General features: G+C 39.8%; 1 protein-coding gene and 1 pseudogene across 1 annotated transcript in view; one reads left to right on the top strand and one right to left on the bottom strand.

Moving 5' to 3' along the window:
• The window catches only part of LOC128068265 (disintegrin and metalloproteinase domain-containing protein 32-like), a 188,905-nt gene that overhangs the window by 87,797 nt on the left and 76,842 nt on the right, over positions 1 to 24,266 (top strand). The window contains exons 11-13 of the mRNA XM_052661387.1: positions 2,861 to 2,942; positions 12,571 to 12,707; positions 21,998 to 22,175. Coding sequence (XP_052517347.1) covers positions 2,861 to 2,942; positions 12,571 to 12,707; positions 21,998 to 22,175 — 397 coding nt within the window. The remainder of the gene's footprint in view (positions 1 to 2,860; positions 2,943 to 12,570; positions 12,708 to 21,997; positions 22,176 to 24,266) is intronic.
• LOC128068331 (pleckstrin homology domain-containing family B member 2-like) lies at positions 16,944 to 17,570 on the bottom strand (annotated as a pseudogene).

Consider the following 24,266-nt stretch of genomic DNA (forward strand, 5'->3'; position numbering starts at 1 on the left):
GGCTCAGTAGTTGCTGCATATGGGTTTAATTGCCCCGAGGCATGTGGACTCTTCCCAGAACCATGTCCCTTGCACTGGCAGGAGGATTCTTAACCACTGACCACCAGGGATGTCCACAATGTGATGTTCTGATATACGTATACATTATAAAATTATAATTAAGTTGATTAATATATCCATCACCTTATACAGTTACCATTTTTTGGTGTGTGGTGAGAAAGTTTAAGTCTACTCTAGGAAATTTCTCATATACACTACAGTGTTATTAACTTTAGTCATCTGACTGCACATTAGATCTCTAGGACATATTCATCCTGTGCAACTGAAACTTTATACCTTTGACCATCTTTCCATTTCCCCCATTTCCCAACCCCTGGCAACCACCATTCAACTCTTTCTTTTTATAAGTTGACCCTTTTAGATTCCACATATAAACAAGATCATACAGTACTTGACTTTTCATGTTTTGCTTACTTCACTTAGCATAATGTCCTCCAGGTTTATTTTGCAAATGGCAGGATCTCCTTTTCTTGAGGCTGAATTATATTCCACTGTGTATGTACATCGTATTTTCTTTATCCATCCATCTCTATATGGAATTTAATTTAAAAAATGGGCCTCTTGGGTATGATCTTGCATGACTAGGGGCACTCACTATGTTCTCACTTTTCCTTGTGGGAGAAATCATGGCTGAAGGCATGTCTCTTGGCACTGAGCTGTGCTGCATTGGGGGAATGGTGGCGTGGGCAGAGTGAAACTGTTTTCAACTGAGAATGTGAATGTTCCTGGATTTTTTTGCTCAAATGTGGTGTGGGACCCTTCTTTGGACTCTTAGGCCACAAAAATACTCTCATCTGTGAGTGTTTCTCAAAATTGTCTCTGGAGAGAGAGATGAGGGTTAAAAGTTCCAAGTCTGCCATCTTGCTATGTCATTGCAGAAGATAAATGTTAGTACATTATGTCTGTTTATAGTTTAAAGGAGGAAGAAACAATGAGAGGGAGAGTGAGAGCAAGAGTAAGAGTGAGAGAGAGATCCAAAGTAATGCATCAAATTAGAAGTGTGAAGGCAGATTTAGACGTATTTAAACTCAAAGGAAGGTGGAAGGCATTACAGGTTATTGAAGCAGTGTACTTAGAGATATAGGAGTATATTTGGAAGGAATGATGCTAAAGCTGAAACTCCAGTACTTTGGCCACCTCATGCAAAGAGTTGACTCATTGGAAAAGACTCTGATGCTGGGAGGGATTGGGGGCAGGAGAAGAAGGAGACGACAGGGGGATGACATGGCTGGATGGCATCACTGACTCGATGGATGTGAGTTTGAGTGAACTCCAGGAGTTGGTGATGGACAGGGAGGCCTGGTGTGCTGCAATTCATGGGGTTGCAAAGAGTCAGACATGACTGAGGGACTGAGCTGAACTGAATAATTGTTTTCAGAGTATGGAATTCATAGTTATAACTGTAGCGAAACCTCCGTAGAAGGAGAGGGAAACAAGAAACATTGAAGAAGTAAAACATTAAATCTTGATAACTGATTTGATGTGAAGATTGGATGGGCAGTGATAAGTAAAAAGTTATTATTGTATCCAGCTCATCAGGAGTATGGATAGAGTTTAGGGGAAAGTCTTATCTATTGGGAGAACTGTCTTGAATGAAGAAAGGATTTAAGCAATAATTTGATAATCGACTATAAAACTAAACTTGGGTGTTAAGGGCAAGTACTTGGATACAAGTGCTGGAGGGTAAGAATGTACAGTATCAGAATAAGGGAGCAGTGGGGGGACAGTGCAATTGTGAAGTAAACTGTACTTGAGACTGAGGGGACATTTCAAATTGAGAATTGAGTATCAAGCTTTTCTACATACATCCTGGAATGTTTGTTTTGGCTGGGGCTCTAAAGATGGCAGAATATGTTTGGAGCACCTATATCTTAGTAATTGAAGGTACGGCCCTGGATTCAAACTGTCTTAAGTTCATATCCTTCAGCAGTACTTATTAAGTCTGCTGCCCTGAGCAAGTTATTTGTACTTTCCATCTGATATTTGATTTGTTCAGTGGGGACAAATAATATCTATTTCACTGGGTGGATTTGAGAATTAAATAGGATAATTTATATAAATCTCTGAGAATTTTGCTATTATTATATGGCAGGCTATATGGAGTCTTTTTCTTTCTTTCTTTTTTTTTTTTTTTTACTTTATTTTACTTTACAATACTGTATTGTAAAGCAGAAAAAATTAAGTTGTAGAACAATATAGTCATTACAGTAAGAAAATGGCAAGCTTACCTATATTTGAGTGAAAACTTTTAATCCATACATTAAAGCTATTTTTCATTGTTATTGAGCAAAATGCTTTTGATTGACATGTTTGATCAAAGTCTTTGGTGCATGTGTGTGTGTTCAGTTGCTAAGTCGTGTCCAACTCTTTGTGACCCCGTGGACTGTAGCCCACCAGGCTCCTCTGTCCAGGGGATTTCCCAGACAAGAATACTGGGGTGGGTTGCCATTACCTTCCAGGGAATCTTCCTGACCAAGGGGTCAAACCCTGGTCTCCTGCATTGCAGGCAGATTCTTTACTGTCCCTTTACAGGGAGCCTGTAAAGGCTTTGATAACCTTAACCAAATGTCATAAGAACAGTAAAGTCATCAAAAATTTGGATTCACTGGATATGTTTTAGAAACCCAAAGTGCTTAATCTCATTTAATTAACACTATTTTACAAATGTGAAACAAAGACATAAAGATTTTACTTCAATTTGATTCAGACTAGAATTTTATGAACTATAGGAAAATTCTCAGCAGGAAATATCATATATGAATTGTCAAAATTAATTATCATTTAATACTTATTTATCTAGCTTTAGAGAATATCCAAATTATGTGGGAGCAGCATTTCCTGGAAAGATGTGTGTTACCGGTTATTCTGCAGGAATTGCTCTGGTATGTAATGACTTAATCTTATTTGGAAACAAGTACATTAAAAAATTTCCCAGAATTACAGCATCTATTTTACACATTTTACATTTATATTTACATTTAGATATTGCATTTATATTTTTCATCACTGTTAAAACTTTGAAATATGTAGTATTAATAGAATTAATAGAATTCTGAAGTGCAAAGTATCTTATTACAGATATTTGGAAGTTAAAGTGGAATAAAATATCACAAATACACTTGTATTCCTTACTATATTGAAGAGTGCATCATGAAAAGATCTGCAAAGATATTCCTATAACCTAAATAGATTTTTTTTCTTGTAGGTATAAAATTGGAGAAGTAGTCTTACAGATAAAATAACTTCAAAATTGTTTTGAAGTGATCAAAAAATATGATAAAAATTCCTTAAAATGTTTCAAACTTTTATGTTATTGTTCAGTCGCTCAGTCATATCCAGCTCTTTGTGACCCCATGGACTGCAGCATGCCAGGCTTCCCTGTCCTTCACCATCTCCTGGAGTTTGTCCAACTTATGTTGTTTGTTCAAACTTATGTTGTTTGAGTCAGTGACTCCATCCAACCATCTCATCCTCTGCTGTCCCTTTCTCCTTTTGCCATCTATCTTTCCCAGCATCAGGGTCTTTTACAATGAGTTGGCACTTTGCATCCGGTGGCCAAAGTATTGGAGCTTCAGCATTAGTCCTTCCAATGAATATTCAATGTTTATTTCCTTTACAATTGACTGGTTGGATCTCCTTGCAGTCCATGGGACTTTCAAGAATCTTCTCCAGCACCACAATTTGAAAGCATCAGTTCTTTGGCGCTCAGCCTTTTTTATGGTCCAGTTCTCATAGCCATATGTGACTACTGGAAAAACCATAGCTTTGACTATACGAGTCTTTGTTGGCAAAGTAACATCTCTTTTTTAACATGCTGTCTAGGTTTGTTATAGCTTTTCTTCCAAGGAGCAAGCATCTTTTAATTTCATGGCTGCAGTCACCATCAGCAGTGATTTTGGCGCTCAGAAAAATAAAGTCTGTCACTGTTTCCATTGTTTCCCTATCATTTGCCATGAAGTGATGGAACCAGATGTCATGATCTTCAATTTTTGAATGTTGAGTTTTAAGCCAGCTTTTCCACTCTCCTTTTTTGCCTTCATCAAGAGGCTCTTTAGTTCCTCTTCACTTTCTGCCATAAGGGTGGTGTCATCTGCATATCTGAGGTTATTGATATTTCTCCTGGCAGTCTTAATTCCAGCTTGTGCTTTTTCCCAGCTTGGCATTTCTCATGATGTACACTGCATATAAGTTAAATAAGCAGGGTAACAATATACAGCCTTTATGTACTCCATTCCCAATTTGAAGCCAGTCTGTTGTTCCATGTCTGGTATTAACTGTTGCTTCTTGATCTGCGTACAGGTTTCTCAGGAGGCAGGTCAGGTGGCCTGGTATTCCTATCTCTTTAAGAATTTTCCAGTTTGTTGTGATCCACACAGTCAAAGGCTCTAAATGTTGTCAATGAAGCAGAAGTAGATGTTTTTCTGGAATTCTCTTTGCCTTTTTTATGATCCAGCAGATGTTGGCAATTTGATCTCTGGTTCCTCTGCCTTTTCTAAATCCAGCTTGAACATCTGGAAGTTCACGGTTCACGTACTGTTGAAGCCTGTCTTGGAGAATTTTGAGCATTACTTTACTAGCCTGTGAGATGAGTGCAATTGTGTGGTAGTTTGAACATTCTTTGGCATTGTCTTTGGGATTGGATTGAAAACGGACCTTTTCCAGTCCTGTGGCCACTGCTGAGTTTTCCAAATTTGCTGGCCTATTGAGTGCAGCACTTTCACAGCATCATCTTTTAGGATTTGAAAAAGCTCAGCTGGCATTCTATCACCTTCACTAGCTTTGTTCGTAGTGATTCTTCTAAGGCTCACTTGACTTTGCACTCCAGGATGTCTAGGTGAGTGATCACACCATCGTGATTATCTGGGTTATGAAGATCTTTTTTGTATTATTCTTCTGTGTATTCTTGCCACCTCTTCTTAATATCTTCTGCTTCTGTTAGGTCCATACCATTTCTGTTTTTTATTGTGCCCATCTCCCAGCTTTGCATGAAATATTCCCTTGGTATCTCTAATTTTCTTGAAGAGATCTCTAGTCTTTCCCATTCTATTGTTTTCCTCTATTTCTTTGCATTGATCACAGAAGAAAGGCTTTTGTATCTCTCCTTGCTATTGTTTGGAACTCTGCATTCGAATGGGTATATCTTTTTTCTTCTTTGCCTTTACCTTCTTTTCTTTTCTTAGCTATTTGTAAGGCCTCCTCAGACAACCATTTTGCCTTTTTGCCCTTCTTTTTCTTGGGGATGGTCTTGATCACTGCCTCCTGTACAATGTCACAAACCTCCGTCCATAATTCTTCAGGCCCTCTGTTTATCAGATCTAATCCCCTGAATCTATTGCTCACTTCCACTGTATAATCGTAAGGAGTTTGATTCAGGTCATCCCTGAATGGTCTAGTGGTTTTCCCTACTTTCTTCAGTTCAAGTCTGAATTTTGCAATAAGGAGTTCATGATCTAAGCCACAGTCACTCCTGGTCTTGTTTTTTCTGACTGTATAGAACATCTCCATCTTCTGTTGCAAAGAGTAAAATCAGTCTGATTTTAATATTGACCATCTGGTGATGTCCATGTGTAGAGTCATCTTTTGTATTGTTGGAAGAGGGTGTTTGATATGAGCAAACTTGGCAAAACTCTGTTAGCCTTTGCCCTGCTTCATTTTGTACTCCAAAGCCAAACTTGCCTATTACTCCAGGTATCTCTTGACTTCCTACTTTTACATTCCAGTCCCCTGTGATGAAAAGGACATCTTCTTTTTGGTGTTAGTTCTAGAAGGTCCTGTCGGTCTTCATAGAACCATTCAACTTTAGCTTCTTTGACATTAGTGGTGGTGGCATAGACTTGGATTACTGTGCTATTGAATGGTTTGCCTTGGAAACAAACAGAGATCATTCTGTTGTTTTTGAGATTGCACACAAGTACTGCATTTCAGACTTTTTTGTTTACTATGATGGCTATTCCATTTCTTCTGAAGGATTCTTTCTCACAGTAGTAGATGTAATGGTCATCTGAATTAAATTAGCCCTTTCTGGTCCATTTTAGTTCACTGATTCCTAAAATGTTGATGCCCACTCTTGGCATCTCCTCTTTGACAACTTCATTGATTTACCTTGATTCATGGACCTAACAGTCCAGATTGCTATGCAATATTGTTTTTTATAGCACTGGACTTGACTTCCATCACCAGTCACATGCACAACTGGGAGTTGTTTTTGCTTTGGCTCCGTCTCTTCATTCTTTCCTGAGCTATTCCCCTAGCTTTGTTTTTATCTTGGCGATTTTGTTTGGTTCCATTTTATAGTTTCTAGTTCCTTGTTTCAGTTATGTGTGTTTCTATTGACAATCTTTCTTAATTCCTTCAGCATTTTTATTAATTGCTCTTTGAACTTGGATTCTGGTAGATCTGGGATGTCTGTTACATTGGTTTTTTCAGAGGATTTATCTTTTTTTAATTAGGAGTAGTTCTTCTGCCTTTTCCTTATAGTTCTCTGACTCTATTAATTTAAAAGAAACAGTTATTTACTCTCGTCTGAAGGTCTGTTTTTATGTGGAACTGAAAGCTGAGCACAGAATTGATGCTTTTGAACTGTGGTGTTGGAGAAGACTCTTGAGAATATCTTGGACTGCAAGGAGATCCAACCAGTCTATCCTAAAGGAAATCAGTTCTAGTTCTGGGTGTTCATTGGAAGGACTAATGTTGAAGCTGAAACTACAATATTTTGGCCACCTGATGTGAAGAGCTGACTCATTTAAAAAGACCCTGATGTTTGGAAAGATTGAAGGCAGGATGAGAAGGGGACGAGAGGATGAGATGGTTAGATGGCATCACCGACTCAATGGACATGAGTTTGGGTAAACTCCGGGAGTTGGTGATGGACAGGGAGGCCTGGTATGCTGCGCTTCATGGGGTTGCAAAGAGTCAGACAGAACTGAGCGACTGAACTTAACTGAACTGACCCTGTATATAAGATTGTGTAAGTCCAATAGTTTTGGTTCAAGGGCTGTTTTGATATGAATGCTTGACATGTCTTTCTCAGGGTGTGCTCGCCCTTGTCCCCTTGATAGGGGGTGTGCTTGTGGTGTGCTGACTGGAGCCTGCACTTGATGTTGAGTGGAGCTTCTTCTTTGCTCTATGGTTGTCACAGCCCTGTTGGGGACAGAATCTGCTCTTCAGTTGTTGGAATGGAAGTTTCCAGATCCTTTTCTAAACTGTTGTGCGAGGTAGGAGGGACTGGAGCACTCCTACTGGGGCAGGAGCTGCTGTGAACTCCTCCCCAGGTGCTGTCCACCAAGATGTGTGATTGCTTGATGTTGCCTGCCACTTGATGTGTGCGCCTGCAGAGTTTTCTGATTGTGGTACCTGGAATCATCTCTGTCATGGGAGTACCAATAATTAGCTCAGATGTCCCTTAGGCATGAATGCATTCTTCTGGTCCCAAAACTCACTGGGACCAGTGTTATACTCCTTCCAAAGTTATACTCCTGTGCCTGATTTGGGAGCATGGATAATCAGCTTAAATTTCAGCTACCCCACCTCCATGTTTGGGTACCCTGGAAGTTTGCAAAACCCTCGGTGGTGGAAACTGTTTTGTTGTGAGCATGCTGACAAGAAAACTGCTATGGTGCACCTGTGACCCTTGTTTTGTGTGTTGACAATGGGACTCTTATGGTGGACTCCCACATCATTCTGTGCACACTCCCAGTCATGACCCAGACCATACTCCAGGCCCTTCAAGCTATCTCTGTATAGCCAAACTGAGTCCTTTCCCCAGACTGTCCACTGAAGCTTTGAGATTCAGAACTTGGCCACTTCACACTCCAGTAGGCATGTGGGAAGCTTGCTGACGTGCAAAGGCAGTCTGTGCTGGTCTCTCTGTGCCCTGCTGGGGCATAATCCACCTCCCACATTCTCCCCTTTAGTCTCTGAAGCTCCCTCTCTGTCCCACCAGACCTCCCAGGTGGTAAAGGAGATTTCTAGAATGAAGGAACCTTTCTTCTTTCACAGCTCCCTGCCTAGGGGCAGAGGTCCCATTCCAGTTCCTCTTTTCCCTGTCCCTTCATCCTACTCCACTATCTAGGAATCCTTCTTGCAGATTTAGTTGTATGTGATCTTATGCCTGCTTTCAGTAGATTTTCTGTGAAATGTGTTCTGCATGTAGATGTATTTTTGATGTATTTGTGGGAGGAGGCGAGTTCCAGGTGCCTCTATTCTGTCATCTTGATCTCCTCCCACTCAGTAGCATGTTTAAACTTTATGCTTTTACTTCTCTTCTCCAGGTTCTTATTCTTTTTTAGTTATTAATTATAGTTTATGTGCTTTTACATCTCTTTTTATATTATATATCCAATAATGTATTTTGCTATAATTGTTTTAGTATATTTGTTTTTCCACTTTTAAGCTAGAGTGAATTATGCACCATCATTATGCTATCACAGTATCTAATTCTGACTAAACACTTGCCATTAACAGTGACATTTATGCTAATTTTCTCATGTTTTAATGATGTCAATTAGCATTATTTTACTTCGACTTCACTCCCTTTAGTATTTCTTGTAAGGCATCTCTAGGGATGATGAACTCCTTTAGCTTTTATTTGTTTTAGAATCATGATCTCTTCTTCATTTATGAAGCACAGCTTTGCTGGGCATAGAATTCTTAGCTGACAGTTTTTTCTTTTGATATTTTGAATATATAATCCCATTCTCTCCTCACCTGAAATATTTCTGTTGAGAAATATGCTGATAGTCTTATGGGAGTTCCCTTGTATATAACCTGATATCTTCTTTTTCTTTCAAAATTCTTTCTTTTTCTTTATTTTAATAATTTAATTGTAATGTGTCCTCATGTAGCCCTATTTGGGTTCAACCTATTCAGGATCCTTTGTGTGTTATGCACTTGGATATCCATTTCTTTCCCAGTCTTGGAAAGTTTTCAGCCATTTTGCTTTAAATGTACTTTCTGTCCCTTCCTTTTCAAGTTCCTAAGATATGGATATTAGTGTGTATGTGTGAGTGTGTGTGTGTTTATGTGTGTGTGTGTTCGTCCCATAGTTGTGTAGGCTTTCTTCTCTCTTTTTCATTCTTTTTAAGGTTTTGCTCTTCTGACTGAATAATTTTTAAATATTCTTGCATTCTAGATCACTGATTCTTTATTCTGCTTGTTCAAGTCTAGTGTTGAAGCCCTAGGACACCTTTTTTTTTTTAATTGATTTTGATTTCTTTGTTGACCTTATTTTCTTCATTCACCATTTTCTAATTTCATTTAGTTATCTGTTTGCTTTTGTAGTTCGCTAAAATTCTTTAAGAAGTTTATTCTGAATTATTTCTCTGACAGATCTCCTTTCCTTTTGGGTCATTTATTTGCAGCATTTTTAGTTTAATTTTATTGTGTTACATTCACCTGATTTTTCTTACTTTCTTCATTCCTTACTTTGGTATCTGTGCATTTGAGTAATTGTGCTCCTCTTCCAGACTTTACAGGCTTATTTTGGCAGACAGTTCTTCACTAGCCAGCTCAGTTTAGGTTTTTGGACATGTCCTTGGGCAGACAAGTTCTATTTTGGGGCGAGAGCCACTGTCCAAGCTCTGAAGTCAAGGATGAGGGGTGTTAACTGTCAGATAGGACTGCTGGCATGGTTCCCTGCCCAAATGAGGCAGTAGGATATACTCTGTGGTTGTCTAGATTCACTGATCAGCCTTCCTAAAAGGTAAAGAAAGAGAACTTTACTCAGCAATAGCTGAGGAATGAACTAGCTTCCCTGCCCTGACAAGGCAGCAGAATAGGTCCCATGACTTGCATGCCTCATTATTTGTGTACCCAAATAATTTGTGGACTGTACCCTTAATTCCTTGGCCACCTGGGACCACTGGGTTTTGCTCTAAAGATGGTGAAAACCATGAGCTGTGCTCTCTGTTCAGTGTCACTGTAAGCAGGATTGTTGGATAGATGGCACAGCTTCCTGTGTGCTCTGGCTAGATTCATTGGTTGAGCTTTCTGAAGGCTATACTTAGCAATGGCAGGGCTATGAATTTGTTTCCTTGCCCAGGTGGAATTGGAGAATCAGCTTAGCTCTTTGTGGGCTCAACCCAAGCTATCTATTACTCCAGGTTTCCTGGCCAAACAGTGCCACTGGCTTTGCTCTGTGAACATTCAACTCTGCCTGCTATACTCTCTGTTCAAGTGTTGCTGCACTATGCAGCTACCAGGTATTCTAATGAGGCTTCTGGTTAGGGGTAGCCAGGGGCTATACCAGTCATTAGGCAAGGCTATAAACAGCTATGCTGACTGGGTAGAGGGTCCAGGGCTAGCAAGGCTTTTCATTTGAGCACTCAAATCAGGCAGATCTGCACCTCATTGACTTCCCTGGTCATATACTTCCACTGTCCTGGCTCTGCAGATCTACTAGTTGGGTCCTACAGTTGCTGTGGATGGGAAGTTGGCTTGCCAAGGTCTAAGCATTCATTGTTGCAACCCTCACCTCTACCTCACCTTCTCTGTCATGATCAGATTTACAGTGGTCAAATCCCACTCATCCTTTGTGATCCTCATGGGGCAAGACCAGAGTAGGGCTCTCAGAAGGGACCCACAGTACTGGGGGATCTAGATGTCCACTCTGTCCTCATTTCCCACTTGAGGAACCATAGCCTGGGAAGACCTCTCAGTGTTGTGCTGCACCAATGTTGGGGAGGGGTAATGCATTCTTGCAAAACTGCTCCTGCTAATCTTCTTATGAGATCTGTCTTGATCTCTGGTGCCGGTGGTACTTCAGCCTCACTTCCATGTTCTGGGATTTTCTCAGTGGTGTCTTGTCCATGAATAATTGCAGTTGTTCTTGTGACCGGGAGTAAAGTTGGGAAAGACCTATGTTGTCATCTTGTTAATATCACTTCTGTTGTAATTTAATTCTGATTAGGGACCTGGAGATAAGCAAGGGTGATGAGACAAAAGTTCCAGGTATTGTCATTAAAAAGTGTCATTTTTAAAATGTAGGGACTTTTTCATTGTGTATAGGGAAGCTTACTCTACTGGCAAGAGAAGTCCAGTGATATTTGTCCATGATACTCTAGTTCCCATTTCAAGTTTGAGATTCTGACTCCTGCATCAAATCTGGGAAGTTTGATAATTAAATTGGTGCTATAACCCTACAGTACTTATAAATAAGCCCTGAGTTTGGTCTTCAAATCAATAACTAGAGGAGATGATGAGTCACTACTGTGCTGCTGTAGAGGCTTTATGATTGCCTATTTACATTCTCAGTTGCTCATTTATAGTTTTTCCTTTCTGTTTCATAATGTGCTTCCTCTAGCACTTCCACAAGAAGCCAGTTGACCACACAATATTTATTATAGCTTGTTTTTGTAAGAGTGAAGTGCCTTGATGAGCCTCACGTCTTGGCCTCTACCTGCACCTTATCTTATGCCACATTTGGCAATAATTTGAGAAATTATGATGTCATTGCATATCGTGAATTACCATTGTCCCATTTCTCCTTGTCAGGGAAGATATTTGTGCATTTGTTATATTTGTGACAGCCTAATCCTTCAGCTCTGTCCCAGGACTCAAGCTCAGCCAAAACTAATGAAACTCAGGCCCTGATGTCTCATTGCAAAAATTCATTGAGAGACAAAGGGATAAGAGGTGGATTTGTTGGGATCCATAGGGAAGCCACTCTTCAGGGTGTGAACCATTGCCAAGGGCAAGGACTGGGGCCACGGAATTAGGCCTGGCTTGGAGAAGGCAATGGCAACCCACTCCAGTACTCTTGCTTGGAAAACCCCATGGACGGAGGAGCCTGGTAGGCTGTAGTCCATGGGGTCGCTAAGAGTCGGGCACGACTTGAGCGACTTCACTTTCACTTTTCACTTTCATGCATTGGAGAAGGAAATGGCAACCCACTCCAGTATTCTTGCCTGGAGAATTCCAGGGACGGGGAAGCCTGGTGGGCTGCCGTCCATGGGGTCGCACAGAGTCGGACACGACTGAAGCAACTTAGCAGCAGCAATCATAAGAAAGCTTTCTTGAGGATCTATTTTCTGTGGTTTCTCCTGATACTAGTTACTGTATCTTTGAGAATATTGGCTGGAAGCACATAGCATACTTACAACTGAGTAATTTGGTTGTGTGGCCACTTTGTGAGCTGGGAAGTGTAGTATCTTATGGACTATCCTGAATGAACATGATAGCTGGTCTAAGAAATTAGGCAAATGGAAGATCATGGTTCATATAGCCAAAAATCTGATGTAAAAATAGCACATTTATGTAGTTATGACAATTATTTAAGGATTATCTTAGGCATTCAATTGTTAAATCATGGCAAAACTAGACATAGGTTCATACGTGTATATCTCAATAAAATTTTATAAGAAGAACTTCAGGTTCTTAGTTGTCTAAGGAACTGTATTTCCATATTCTTAAGTATTTGATAAAACAATAAAATGATTTTAATTAGAAAAATACCATTTTTACCACCCTTCAGTGAATTGTCTTTTATTTGAATTTTGTTTGTTGTTGATGTAGTATCCCAAGGAGACGACTTTGGAGGCACTTTCAGTTATTGTCACCCAGATGCTGGGACTCAGTCTGGGAATATCATATGATGACCCAAAGAAATGTCGATGTTCAGGAGCCATCTGCATAATGAGTACAAAAGCCCTGTAAGTTTTTCCAAAAATAAATTTTATTTGTTGAATTCAAGTGAAAATTTTTAGTATTTGCTTATAGTACAAATTAACTATATAAATGGACCAAGTACCACAAAATCAAAATATGAAATTTTAAGCCTAAGAGTAGTTTGGTGGAAGGTTAGTATTAAGAACAAAATAACAAATCCAGTCTGCAAGATACATTACCAAAGGAATTTCCCATAGACTGTATTTTATGAAATCAATTAGGATCTTTAAAAATATGCTGTAGCTCAAAACAAGTGACCTTTGCTTTTAGCGTATATTAATATTCTGGGAAAGCTTCAATCTAAATGACATAATTTATGTGACTTTGGATAAATTACTAGACCTTGCTTAGATTTATTTTTCTCATCTTTAAAATGGAAATGATTATGCCTATTGTTTTGTTTTCCAGAGTGATATAAGAACAAAATGAGAAAATAAAATGGGAAAGTGTTTTTTAAATTGTAAAATTCCACAAGTGTGTGATGGATTAGTTACAGTGATTGATAAGTTTGCCAGTGTTCCTCACATGGTCTATCACACAAGGGCTATAGCAGGTGTCATTAGTATGCTAAAGTTTTCCATTTGTAAAAAGGGCCTATGCTAAGTATGACCTCTTCATAACTGAAGAGCAGCCAAAAGTCAAAGGTGGAAACAAGCCATTACTTTTCGAAAACATACTCTTTTTATAGTTCTAAGCACCACCTAATGTTAGTTCTTACATTCTAAAAATAGCTCAAACACATACATATTTTTATATACAGCCATATTACATTATAAACTAGTTCTACGTGTGTTATATGTAAAAATAATATTTATATGTATAAAGTATTTAATTTTATTAAATTTCAACATATAAATTATAATACTGTTTATTGAATCAAATATAACATTTATATAGCTGTATAAACAATATGAGCATTGCCAACTTGGGCCTGTTGTCCATTTGGCCAACTGTTTTCAAGTATGCTTATGACAAGATGCTTTGTGTAGCTCACCCAGAGTCTGGTATTAATGATAATAAAAATAACAAATATTTACATTGTACTTGCTGTGTGCTAGAGGCTATTTCAAACATTTTACATATGTTGTGTCATCTCCTTAGGGCAGGTCCTAATATTCTCACCTTTACGGTTGATAAACTGAATTATAAAAAGGATAACTATCTGTGGTCAGATAGTTGGTTGTGGCAGTCCAGAGTTTTGAACCCAGTCATTCTGGCTTTAGAATCTGTGTTACTAAACCTTTGGATTTGTATACTGCTTTATGATATATCAAATGCTTTCATACATATTCTCCATTTTCTTAAGGAAACTTTTTTGATGTGTGTAGGGCAAGTGTTATCTTAATTTTTATGAAATTTAACAATTTCATTTGCATCTATATGTAAGGTATATAAATGAATATATAAGATCTATCTATAAATATATATAGATGTATCTTTTGCATTTCCACACTACTTCTCATATATTATGTAATTTTCAAAGAAAGCATGTAAGTAAAGGAAATATTATTATTTCCAGTTGTCTTTTTCCATGTGTTTTTTAAAATTTTTTATGCTTTAACAATCACTTAATGTATTAACATTTTCACTTATGAACATGCAATTTGCATATACAGGGAAAAACTGGTTCTGAAGACACCACAGAATACTAGAGACAGGCAAGCAATTGGAAGAAAAAAGAAAAGATCAACCCTAGGGGACAAAATGGAACCGCATTCCATGCCGGTGTCTGTAAACTTGGGAAGGAGAAAAAGATCACACAGAATCACAATTAATGTAGAAAACAAACGTGGGTCATTCTGTATCAATGGCAGGAACTTCTCTCATGATCCAGATCTTGCATCCCAGTCAAGCCCATTTCATGAATGTTGATCCGAAACACAGTGGCTCACCTCTCCCTTCTCTTTAAATCTAACCCTGAAGCTAACTCAAGAAATTAAACGAACAGAGCTAAGAAACAAGCAGACTGGCATGTGTTCAATATCAACGGCCAGTTATTTAAAAGTGCACATGGAAGTAAAATGCTGACTAAGCATTTCACTTTAGGCAAAGTGAACAATTTCCTTCCAACTCACCTCATTTCTTGATTTAGGACTATCTAAGTGAGGCGACCAAAAGATTGGCATCTATGAGAACTGGGGCCAAGGAAATGAAGTGTCTCAGCCTGTCTTTATGCTGAGCATGCATTTCCTCTCAGGATCAAGTCACTAGGGACGGTGAACTTCCAGACTCAACTACAGTTGCCCAGCGTGGCTTGCCCAGACAGGGACTGGAGATGGGGAAGCACATGTATGTCAGGACTTCAGTCCACAGTTCCCCCCAGTCTGTCAGGGGAAAGCCAGGGGAACACAGGGAGACCATCTGCTTCAAGGGCATTTCAGTGACATAACTCAGTATCTGTGGTTCCGGTAATTCCTAGTTCAAAATTAACACTCTAGTGCAACATTAAAAACTGAGTTTAGTATTTTATTTGTAAAGGATACAGCTTGAATAATGATTACCATCTGAACAAAGCTATTCTTATTATGTATGATGTAAAATTAGTAACATTTTTAACCATCAAAACCAGTGTTGTCACACATCACATCTGGCAACTTTCCACCACATGACCCATCCAAAGAGATGACAGCCAAGTATCCTTCTTTTCAGCTGGAAGCAGACTCTCCAGTGTCACCAGGTACGGTGGAACTGGCTGGGAAACAGACCTGCGGTCACCACAGCATTCATTTGGCGTCTAGTTTCCAGAGATAGACAGAGATAGATCTATTTAAGTCTGCCTCAGAGGTGGAGTGGACAAGTGAAACAAAAAACTGTGTCAGTAACTAGCCACATAAAATATACACAGAGTTTGTGCTACTAGGAGTGTATTTTATGGAAACATGGCCTCATGGAGTATAGAGGCAGAGACCTTCATTGTGCCTTTGTAAATGTACATTTTTTTAAAACATGCAGGACAGAAAGCTGGAATAAGTGAAGTTTTAAAATTTATATAGATAAAAAAATAAGAAATAAGAGAAATGCAGGACCCTCAGTTTTTCAGAGCTTCACATAAAAGTTGGGGCTCAAAATTAAGTGGTTCACTAAAGTCAGAAATAAAAGCAAGACTGGTGTCCTAGTCAGGTAGGTAGAGAGGTATCTTGAGCAGGTCATTCATGTCTCTAGGCCAAAATTCCCATCTATAACCTGAGTTTCCCCCACCATGCAACACAGCTCAGGGACAGCCACAGTGCCCAGCCCTGCACAAGACAGGAGATGAGCTCATCAACAGCCTTCAGAAGGACATGAAGCACATCGTCAGTGTAGTCCAATCCCCTGAAACAGGAACACTGCAACTAAGGCTCTCATTTCACTTTCCTCACCATTCTCTTAATATTAGTTTCTCAACAAGTAGAAAAATAAGCTATAAGTAGGCTGAAGTGGCAATAAAGAATGCTCAGAGCAAATACTAAAAACATGATGCCTCTGAATAAAATAAATCTACCCCCATACACTTTTTTGGAGGAGTTGTGCCTTCTTCAAGTTTTAAATGATAAAGCCCTAAAATGCTGACACTCAAGTATACTCCTTTTTTTGGGATGCTTTCCAAGTATCACAACCAAAAACAAACAAATAAGAATAAAATGAAAAAGCATCATTTTCAAGGGGGGAACTGCCATCCCGCCCATTGTCCTGAGCAGTTTGCTTTGCTGGAGCCCCAGAGGCTGTGAGATATCACACTGCTGCCTAAGGAAGGTTCCAGCCTATAACTCCTGAAGTAACATACAGCCATTTTTGGTCTGAGGTTTCAAAGTCTGACATTAAACCAAAAAACTGCAGTTTTTCTTGCCATAGTCATTCACTCACTCCTACATCACCATGTTACCAGCAAAACACTAAAATAAATTATCCCTTAAGAACTAAGGCTTAACTCTGAAAAGAAAATGGCCTTTCAAAACAGGTGTGTTCAAATAAAGTATTGAGAGAGTTTTATAAGGAAACTCCTCGAATGAGCCAGTGGCCTCATATAGTCCACGTTTTAGCTAAACAGCGGTCCAAATCTTTCTCTGCAGTACTTCTATATACTTATAAGTATTTTGTCACTACTTTCAGAAGAACTATTAAACCTATTATTAAAAGCATTTATAACAGAAATGCCCTGCAAATTATATTATTGCACACAGGATATCAGAAGCTATGCATGTCTAGGTTCCAAGGACTCTAGAAGACCCAGAACAGAGACCCTAAGGCCATGACTGTGGCTGCTCCAGCCAGCATGCCCAGTGCCAGGTCACTGTCATTGTTTCAATACCACTCACGAATGATGCCTTGGTTGGCAGGCTGCTGTCCATAAAGTCCTGCATACGGGTACCGATAGGGTACAGCATAAGCCTGAGCATTTGCAGCATAGACAACTTGAGTTCCTGGTGGGTATGCACCACTGTATGGACCATAGCCCTATCCCTGCTCAAGGGTTGGTGCAGCATAGTCTGTGTAAGAAGGTGGGGAGGAAGCCACAGCTGTCTCATCATACATGACTTCTGAGCCAACATAAGCCAACATAATCCTGGAATGTAAACTTCCAGGCCAAACAATCACCTGTGCTTTCTGCACAAAGACTGATGGTTTTCCCATCTCGGCCAACAATCTGCAGCATACAGTCTTTAGGCTTCCCATCTGGCGGCTGAATATCCCGGCATTCATGTCCCATGTGGATGTTGATGCAGCCCACTGGCACGTGGACCTTGTCTTCTACACTCTGCCGAGTTTGGTCATCATAATAGATCAGGTGACCACAGGTCAAACCAATTCTTCCAGTGCTTCAAAATGGTACTCTGTCACAGCAACCATCCACTCTTCACAAATGCCATTTTCTCACCTGCAAAGCCTCTGGCCACCACTGTTCACGGTAACAGGTCCGTAGCAAAAGGAACTGCCAGGTTACTTGGCTCCGGCTGCCTCATGCTAGTGTCCTGGCTGCCGTCCACTGTCCTCAATGTGTTTTTGTAAAATGCCCTTGAGTACACAGAGCATAAATGACTCTACATCAGACACACAGGTTATAAGTGGACAGCTGTGGCTAATGTCAGTAATCTCATCAATGATTTATTGGTCACTTACTATAAGCCAGAGAGTTTAATTAGGCACTTATTAACATGTAATCCTCATAATAAGCCTGTGAAGTGGATGGATATTACCCCTATTTGGAGATAAGAAAACAGAGAGAGAGTTTAATCACTTTGCTTAGAATCTCGTTAAGTCTCAAGATTGGTACTAGTCAACAAGTTTATCTAACTCAAATCTTTGTTATTTTCTCTACTTCATGTTGACCTCATATAGAAGACAGTTAATATATTGGAATTAATTTAAACCAAGTAGCAAAAGAACATTAAAATATATTTGTACAAACTTCGTTCTTTATTTCAGTGATCTTCCTAATACATTATTTTGATGACTTAATTTTATTTCTGCTTTTTAAAAGTAGGTAACTTTTAACATAGTCTGTACAACAGATGAGTTCAGAAGTGAAGGGAGTAAGGACTCCCAGCAGCACATTCCTCTCTGGTCACCAGTGCTATATGCTCCAGTGGTTCCCCCTGAGAGGGCTATGAGTATCCTTCTGTTGCCGTGGACTAACTACTGTGGGTTGTCCAGTAGACTTGGCTGGGTTGGCCCCTCTTCAATTGATTGCCAATCTCTCCCTTGTTCAGATGCCACCAGCCACTGGTGGGTGGAGCTGTGTCACAAGGAGGCTGGCTGTGGAACGCCATTGCTCAGTGGTTGCTGGAACTGGGATTGAGATGGGTGGCTGTGGGGCCAGGGGTCCTGCATGGACCTAGTGTCTGTCTGCTGGTGGGTGGGACCAGTTCCTGAAATGGCTTACTGCACAGTCCAGTGTGTCCCAAAGCTGTTGACAGCCTGCTAGTGAGCAGGGCTGAATCCCAGGTTGGCCGAATAAGGGGCCCAAGGTGTCTCAAAAATACTGTTAATCTGCTCATGTGTAGGTCTGGAGCTCAGCAACTCCAGGGGCTGTTGCTTGCCTACTGGTGGGTCAACTGGGTCCTGACATGGCAGGCTCTGGGGCTCTGGTGGTACTGAGGTTGGTGTTTGCTCACTGGTTGGTGGGGTCAGAGTTCAAGAGATACCAAAGTTAGGTTAGATACGTCCTTGTTGGGGAGGCTGGTGGTGAGGGCAGAGCTGAACGGTGGGGGCGGCTGCTCTTGAGGAGGCTAGAGCTGAACTCACTGGTGGGTCACCCATCCAGGAGTATGAGTCTTGACTTAACCACGTCTCCACCCTTCCCACTCATCTACTTATGGTTCCTTCTTCATATCTTCAGTTGTAAAAGATCTTTTCTGCTATTCTTCTAATCTTTCTCATCAGTAGTTGCTCTGTAAATTGTAGATTTGATGTGCACATGGGAGGAGGTTAGCTTAGAGTCTTCCTATTTGGAAGTCATTTGATCATTTGGAAGCCATCTTGTCATTCTCCAAAATTACTCAGTTCTTTTCTTTCTTTCTTTCTTTTTTTTTTTTTTTTTAGTATTTATTTATTTTTGGCTGCCCTGGGTCTTAGTTGTTGTCTGTGGGCTTTCTCTAGTTGTGGAGAGTGGAGGCTACTCTCTAGTTGTGTGCATGGGCTTCACATTGTGGTGGCTTCTCTTGTTGTGGAGCATGGGCTCTTGGGTATTTGGTCTTCAGTAGTTGCTGCATGGGAGAAGGCAATGGCAACCCACTCCAGCACTCTTGCCTTGAAAATCCCATGGATGGAGGAGTCTCGTAGGCTGCAGTCCATGGGGTCACTAAGAGTTGGACACAACTGAGCGACTTCACTTTCACTTTTCACTTTCATGCATTGGAGAAGGAAATGGCAACCCACTCCAGTATTCTTGCCTGGAGAATGCCAGGGACAGAGGAACCCAGTGGGGTGCCGTCTATGGGGTCGCACAAAGTCGGACATGACTGAAGCGACTTAGCAGCAGCAGCAGTTGCTGCATGTAGCCTCAGCAGTTGCATCTCAAGGGCTCCCAAGTGCAGACTCAGAAGCTGTGGTGGCAGGGCTTAGTTGCCCCAAGGCATGCGGGATCTTCTGGACCAGTGATTGGACCCATGTCTCCTGCATTGGCAGGCAGATTCTTAATCAATGGACCAACAGGGAAACCCTAGTGTATTTTTTTTTTTACATTAAAATTTTTTAAAAATTATTTATTTATTATTATTATGATTTTTACTTTACAGTATTGTATTGGTTTTGCCATACTTCAGCATGAATCCGCCACGGGTGTACACGTGTTCCCAATCCTGAACCCCCCTGCCACCGCCCTCCCCATACCATCCCTTTGGGTCATCCCAGGGCACCAGCCCCAAACATCCTGTATCCTACATCAAACCTAGACTGGCGATTTGTTTCTTATATGATATTATACACATTTCAATGCCATTCTCCCAAATCATCCCACCCTCTCCCTCTCCCACAGAGTCCAAAAGACTGTTCTGTACATCTGTGTCTCTTATGCTGTCTTGCATACAGGGTTGTTGTTACCATCTTTCTAAATTCCATATATATGCGTTAGTATACTGTGTTGGTGTTTTTCTTTTTGGCTTACTTCACTCTGTATAATCAGCTCCAGTTTCATCCACCTCATTAGAATTGATGCAAATATATTCTTTTTAATGGCTGAGTAGTACTCCATTGTGTATATGTACCACAGCTTTCTTATCCATTCATCTGCTGATGGACATCGAGGTTGTTTCCATGTCCTGGCTATTATAAACAGTGCTGCGATGAACACTGGGGTACATGTGTCTCTTTCAATTCTGGTTTCCTCAGTGTGTATGCCCAGAAGTGGGATTGCTGGGTCATAAGGCAGTTCTATTTGCAGTTTTTTAAGGAATCTCCACACTGTTCTCCATAGTGGCTGTACTAGTTTGCATTCCCACCAACAGTGTTTGTTGGTTCTCTTTTCTCCACACCCTCTCCACACCAACAGTGTTCTCTTTTCTCCACACCCACTCCAGCATTTATTGCTTGTAGACTTTTGGATAGCAGCCATTCTGATTGGCATGAAATGGTACCTCATTGTATTCTTAATATATATATATGTATATATATATATATATATATATAGTGGAAATACTCAACAGGAGTTCTCTTAACCAATTTTAAAGTTATTACTTAGATATAGGTACTATGTTGAACAGCAGGTCACTAAAATTTATCCATCATGTATAACTGAAACTTTATACCAATTTTACAGCTCCCCATTACCCCCTCCTCCTAGCCTCTTGGCAACTCTGCATCTGTGGGTGTGAATCTTCTAAATATCTCATATAAATGAAATCATGAAGTATTTCATACTCTGTGACTAGCTTATTTCACTTAGCATAATGTCATTGAGATTTTGTACTGTTGTTGCATATGGCAGAACTTGCTTCTTTTTTTAAAGATTGAATAATATTTCATTGCAAGTTATATTCCATTGCAAGTGTGTACCACATTTTGCTTATCCATTCATCATTCAATTACGTTTAGTTGCTGCCATATCTTTACTATTGTGAATATTGCTGCAATAAACATAGGAGTACAGATATCACTTACATATTCTAATTTCAATAGTTTTGGATATATACCTAGAAGCAGGATTTCTGGATCATATGGTATTCTATTTTTAATTTTTTGAGGAACCTCTTTACTGTCTTCAGCAGAGACTGGATTTACATTTCCATGAACAATGTACTAAGTTTCCAGTTTCTCCATGTCCTTGCCAACAATGTTCATCTATTTTTAAAGGAATCAAGAGGGAGAGTACATACATATAATTATAGCTGATTCATGTTGTTGTATGGCAGAAACCAACACAACGTTGTAAAGAAATTTTCCTCCAGTTAAAGAAATAAATTAAAAAAAGAATCATAGCTATCTTAACAGGTATGAGGTGATAGCTCATTGTTTTTTCTTTTGATTTGCACTTCCTTGATGATTAGTGATGTTGATGACCTTTTCATATACCCATTGTTTGTTTATATGTGTCTTCTTTGCAGAAATGTGTATCCAAATCCTATGCCCATTTTCTAATTGGGTTGTTTAGTTTTTCCTGTTGAACTTGATTTTGTTTTAAGAGAATATGTGTTCAGTGAATGAAATCACATGTCCTCCTGAGGAATGACTGGCCTCTAAGCATTTGTTATGAACATTTATCATTACCTCTTGAATTTAACATTTTGAAATTGATTTGTATAATATAGAATTGTGTTTTCAGAAGAATAATGCCAATGACATTATATGGATCCATGTTTAGGCAATCCAGTGGTATGAAGACTTTTAGCGATTGCAGTTTGAGAGACTTTGAAAATTTCATTTCAAACATGAGGGCCCAGTGTCTTCAGAATAAGCCACAAATGCAGAGAAATCCGGGACCCATCTGTGGCAATGGCAGAGTGGAGGGAAATGAAGTCTGTGACTGTGGTACTGAGGAAGTAAGTCTAATAATTGGAAAATTGATAAATTTATTGTTTCTGTTCATCCTTTGTAATAAATGCTATATATCTCAAATATGACTGGGTGCCATGCAAAATATTGGCAATAATAAAATAAAGTTAAAATGCATACAAGAATATGCTGTCTAGATTGAATAGGTTGAAGAGTTTTGGACAAATGTTAAGACTATTCCCCTAAAATTATTGCTGATAAGAAAAGGAAGTCTAGAATGAGTTTTTGGTTCCAGACTAAATAGGTACAGTATTTTCAAATCTGTGCTTAATCTCTGGATATTTGATAAGTGTTTTATTGAAGATTAATATGGGAGTAGACCATATTAAGGCAATGGCACCCCACTCCAGTACTCTTGCCTAGAAAATCCCATGGATGGAGGAGCCTGGTAGGCTGTAGTCCATGGGGTCGCTAGGAGTCAGACAGGACTGAGCGACTTCACTTTGACTTTTCACTTTCATGCACTGGAGAAGGAAATGGCAACCCACTGCAGTGTTCTTGCCTGAAGAATCCCAGGGACGGGGGAGCCTGGTAGGCTGCCGTCTCTGGGGTCGCATAGAGTTGGACATGACTGAAGCGACTTAGCAGCAGCAGCAGCAGCAGCAGCAGACCATAAAGTATCCTTTAGGGTATTGCCTCACAGTGGAATCACAATGGAGGGAAAACTGTTAATGTTATAATCTGAACAGTGGGTGATTCTGATTCCCCCATATCATCCTCTTCCCTCTTCCCATTGATAACCACTAGTTTGGCCTTTATATCTGAGGGTCTGTTTCTGTTTCGTCATATTCATGTATTTTAAAATTTATATTCCACATATAAGTGATAACATAGAGTGTTTGTCTTTGTTTGACTTACTTCACTAAACATAATACTCTCTGGTTCCATTCATGTAGTATAAATGGCAAAATTTCATTCTTTTTTTATGCCTGAATAATAAATATATACATATGTGTGTATATACATATAGTGTGTATACATATATACATATATGTATATATATGTGTGTGTGTGTATATATATATATATGCACACACATACCACATCTTCTTTATGCATTTGCCTGTTGACAGACACTTATGTTGCTGCTGCGTCTTGGCAATTATAAATAATGCTTCTATGAACACTGGAGTGTATGTGTAATTTTAAATTAGTGCTGTTTTCTTTGGATATATATTCAGGAATGGAATTGCTGGATCATAGGCTATGGTTTTTCCACTAGTCATGTATGGATGTGAGAGTTGGACTGTGAAGAAAGCTGAGCGCCGAAGAATTGATGCTTTTGAACTGTGGTGCTGGAGAAGACTCTTGAGAGTCCCTTGGACTGCAAGGAGATTCAACCAGTCTATCCTAAAGGAGACCAATCCTGGCAGTTCACTGGAAGGACTGATGCTAAAGCTGAAACTCCAGTACTTTGGCCACCTCACGCGAAGAGTTGACTCATTGGAAAAGACTTGGATGCTGGGAGGGATTGGGGGCAGGAGGAGAAGGGGACGACAGAGGATGAGGTGGCTGGATGGTGTCACCGACCTGATGGACATGAGTTTGAGTGAACTCTGGGAGATGATGATGGACAGGGAGGCCTGGCGTGCTGCGATTCATGGGGTCACAGAGAGTCGGACACGACTGAGCGACTGAACTGACTGACTGACTGACTGATGGTAGTTTAATTTTGTTTTTCTGAGGAATCTCCACACTGTTTTCTGTAGTGGAAAACATAGTGCACAGTGGCTCTTTTCTCCACATGCTCACCAGCATTTGTTATTTGTGGTCTTTTTGATGATAGTAATTCTGACACATGTGAGATGATCTCTCAATCATGATTTTGATTTGCATTTCCCTAATGTTTAGTGATGTTGCCATCTTTTCATGTACCTATTGGCATGTCTTTAGAAAAATGTGTATTCAAATCTCTTGCTTATTTTTAAATCAGGTTGGTTTTTTTTTGATACTAGGGCTTCCTGGATAGCTCAGTTGGTAAAGAATCTGCCTGAAATGCAGGAGACCCCGGTTCAGTTCCTGAGTTGGGAAAATCCACTGGAGAAAGGGATAGGCTATCCACTCCAGTATTCTTGAGT

This window comes from Budorcas taxicolor, chromosome 24 (genome assembly GCF_023091745.1).
Source record: "Budorcas taxicolor isolate Tak-1 chromosome 24, Takin1.1, whole genome shotgun sequence".
Taxonomy (NCBI): domain Eukaryota; kingdom Metazoa; phylum Chordata; class Mammalia; order Artiodactyla; family Bovidae; genus Budorcas; species Budorcas taxicolor.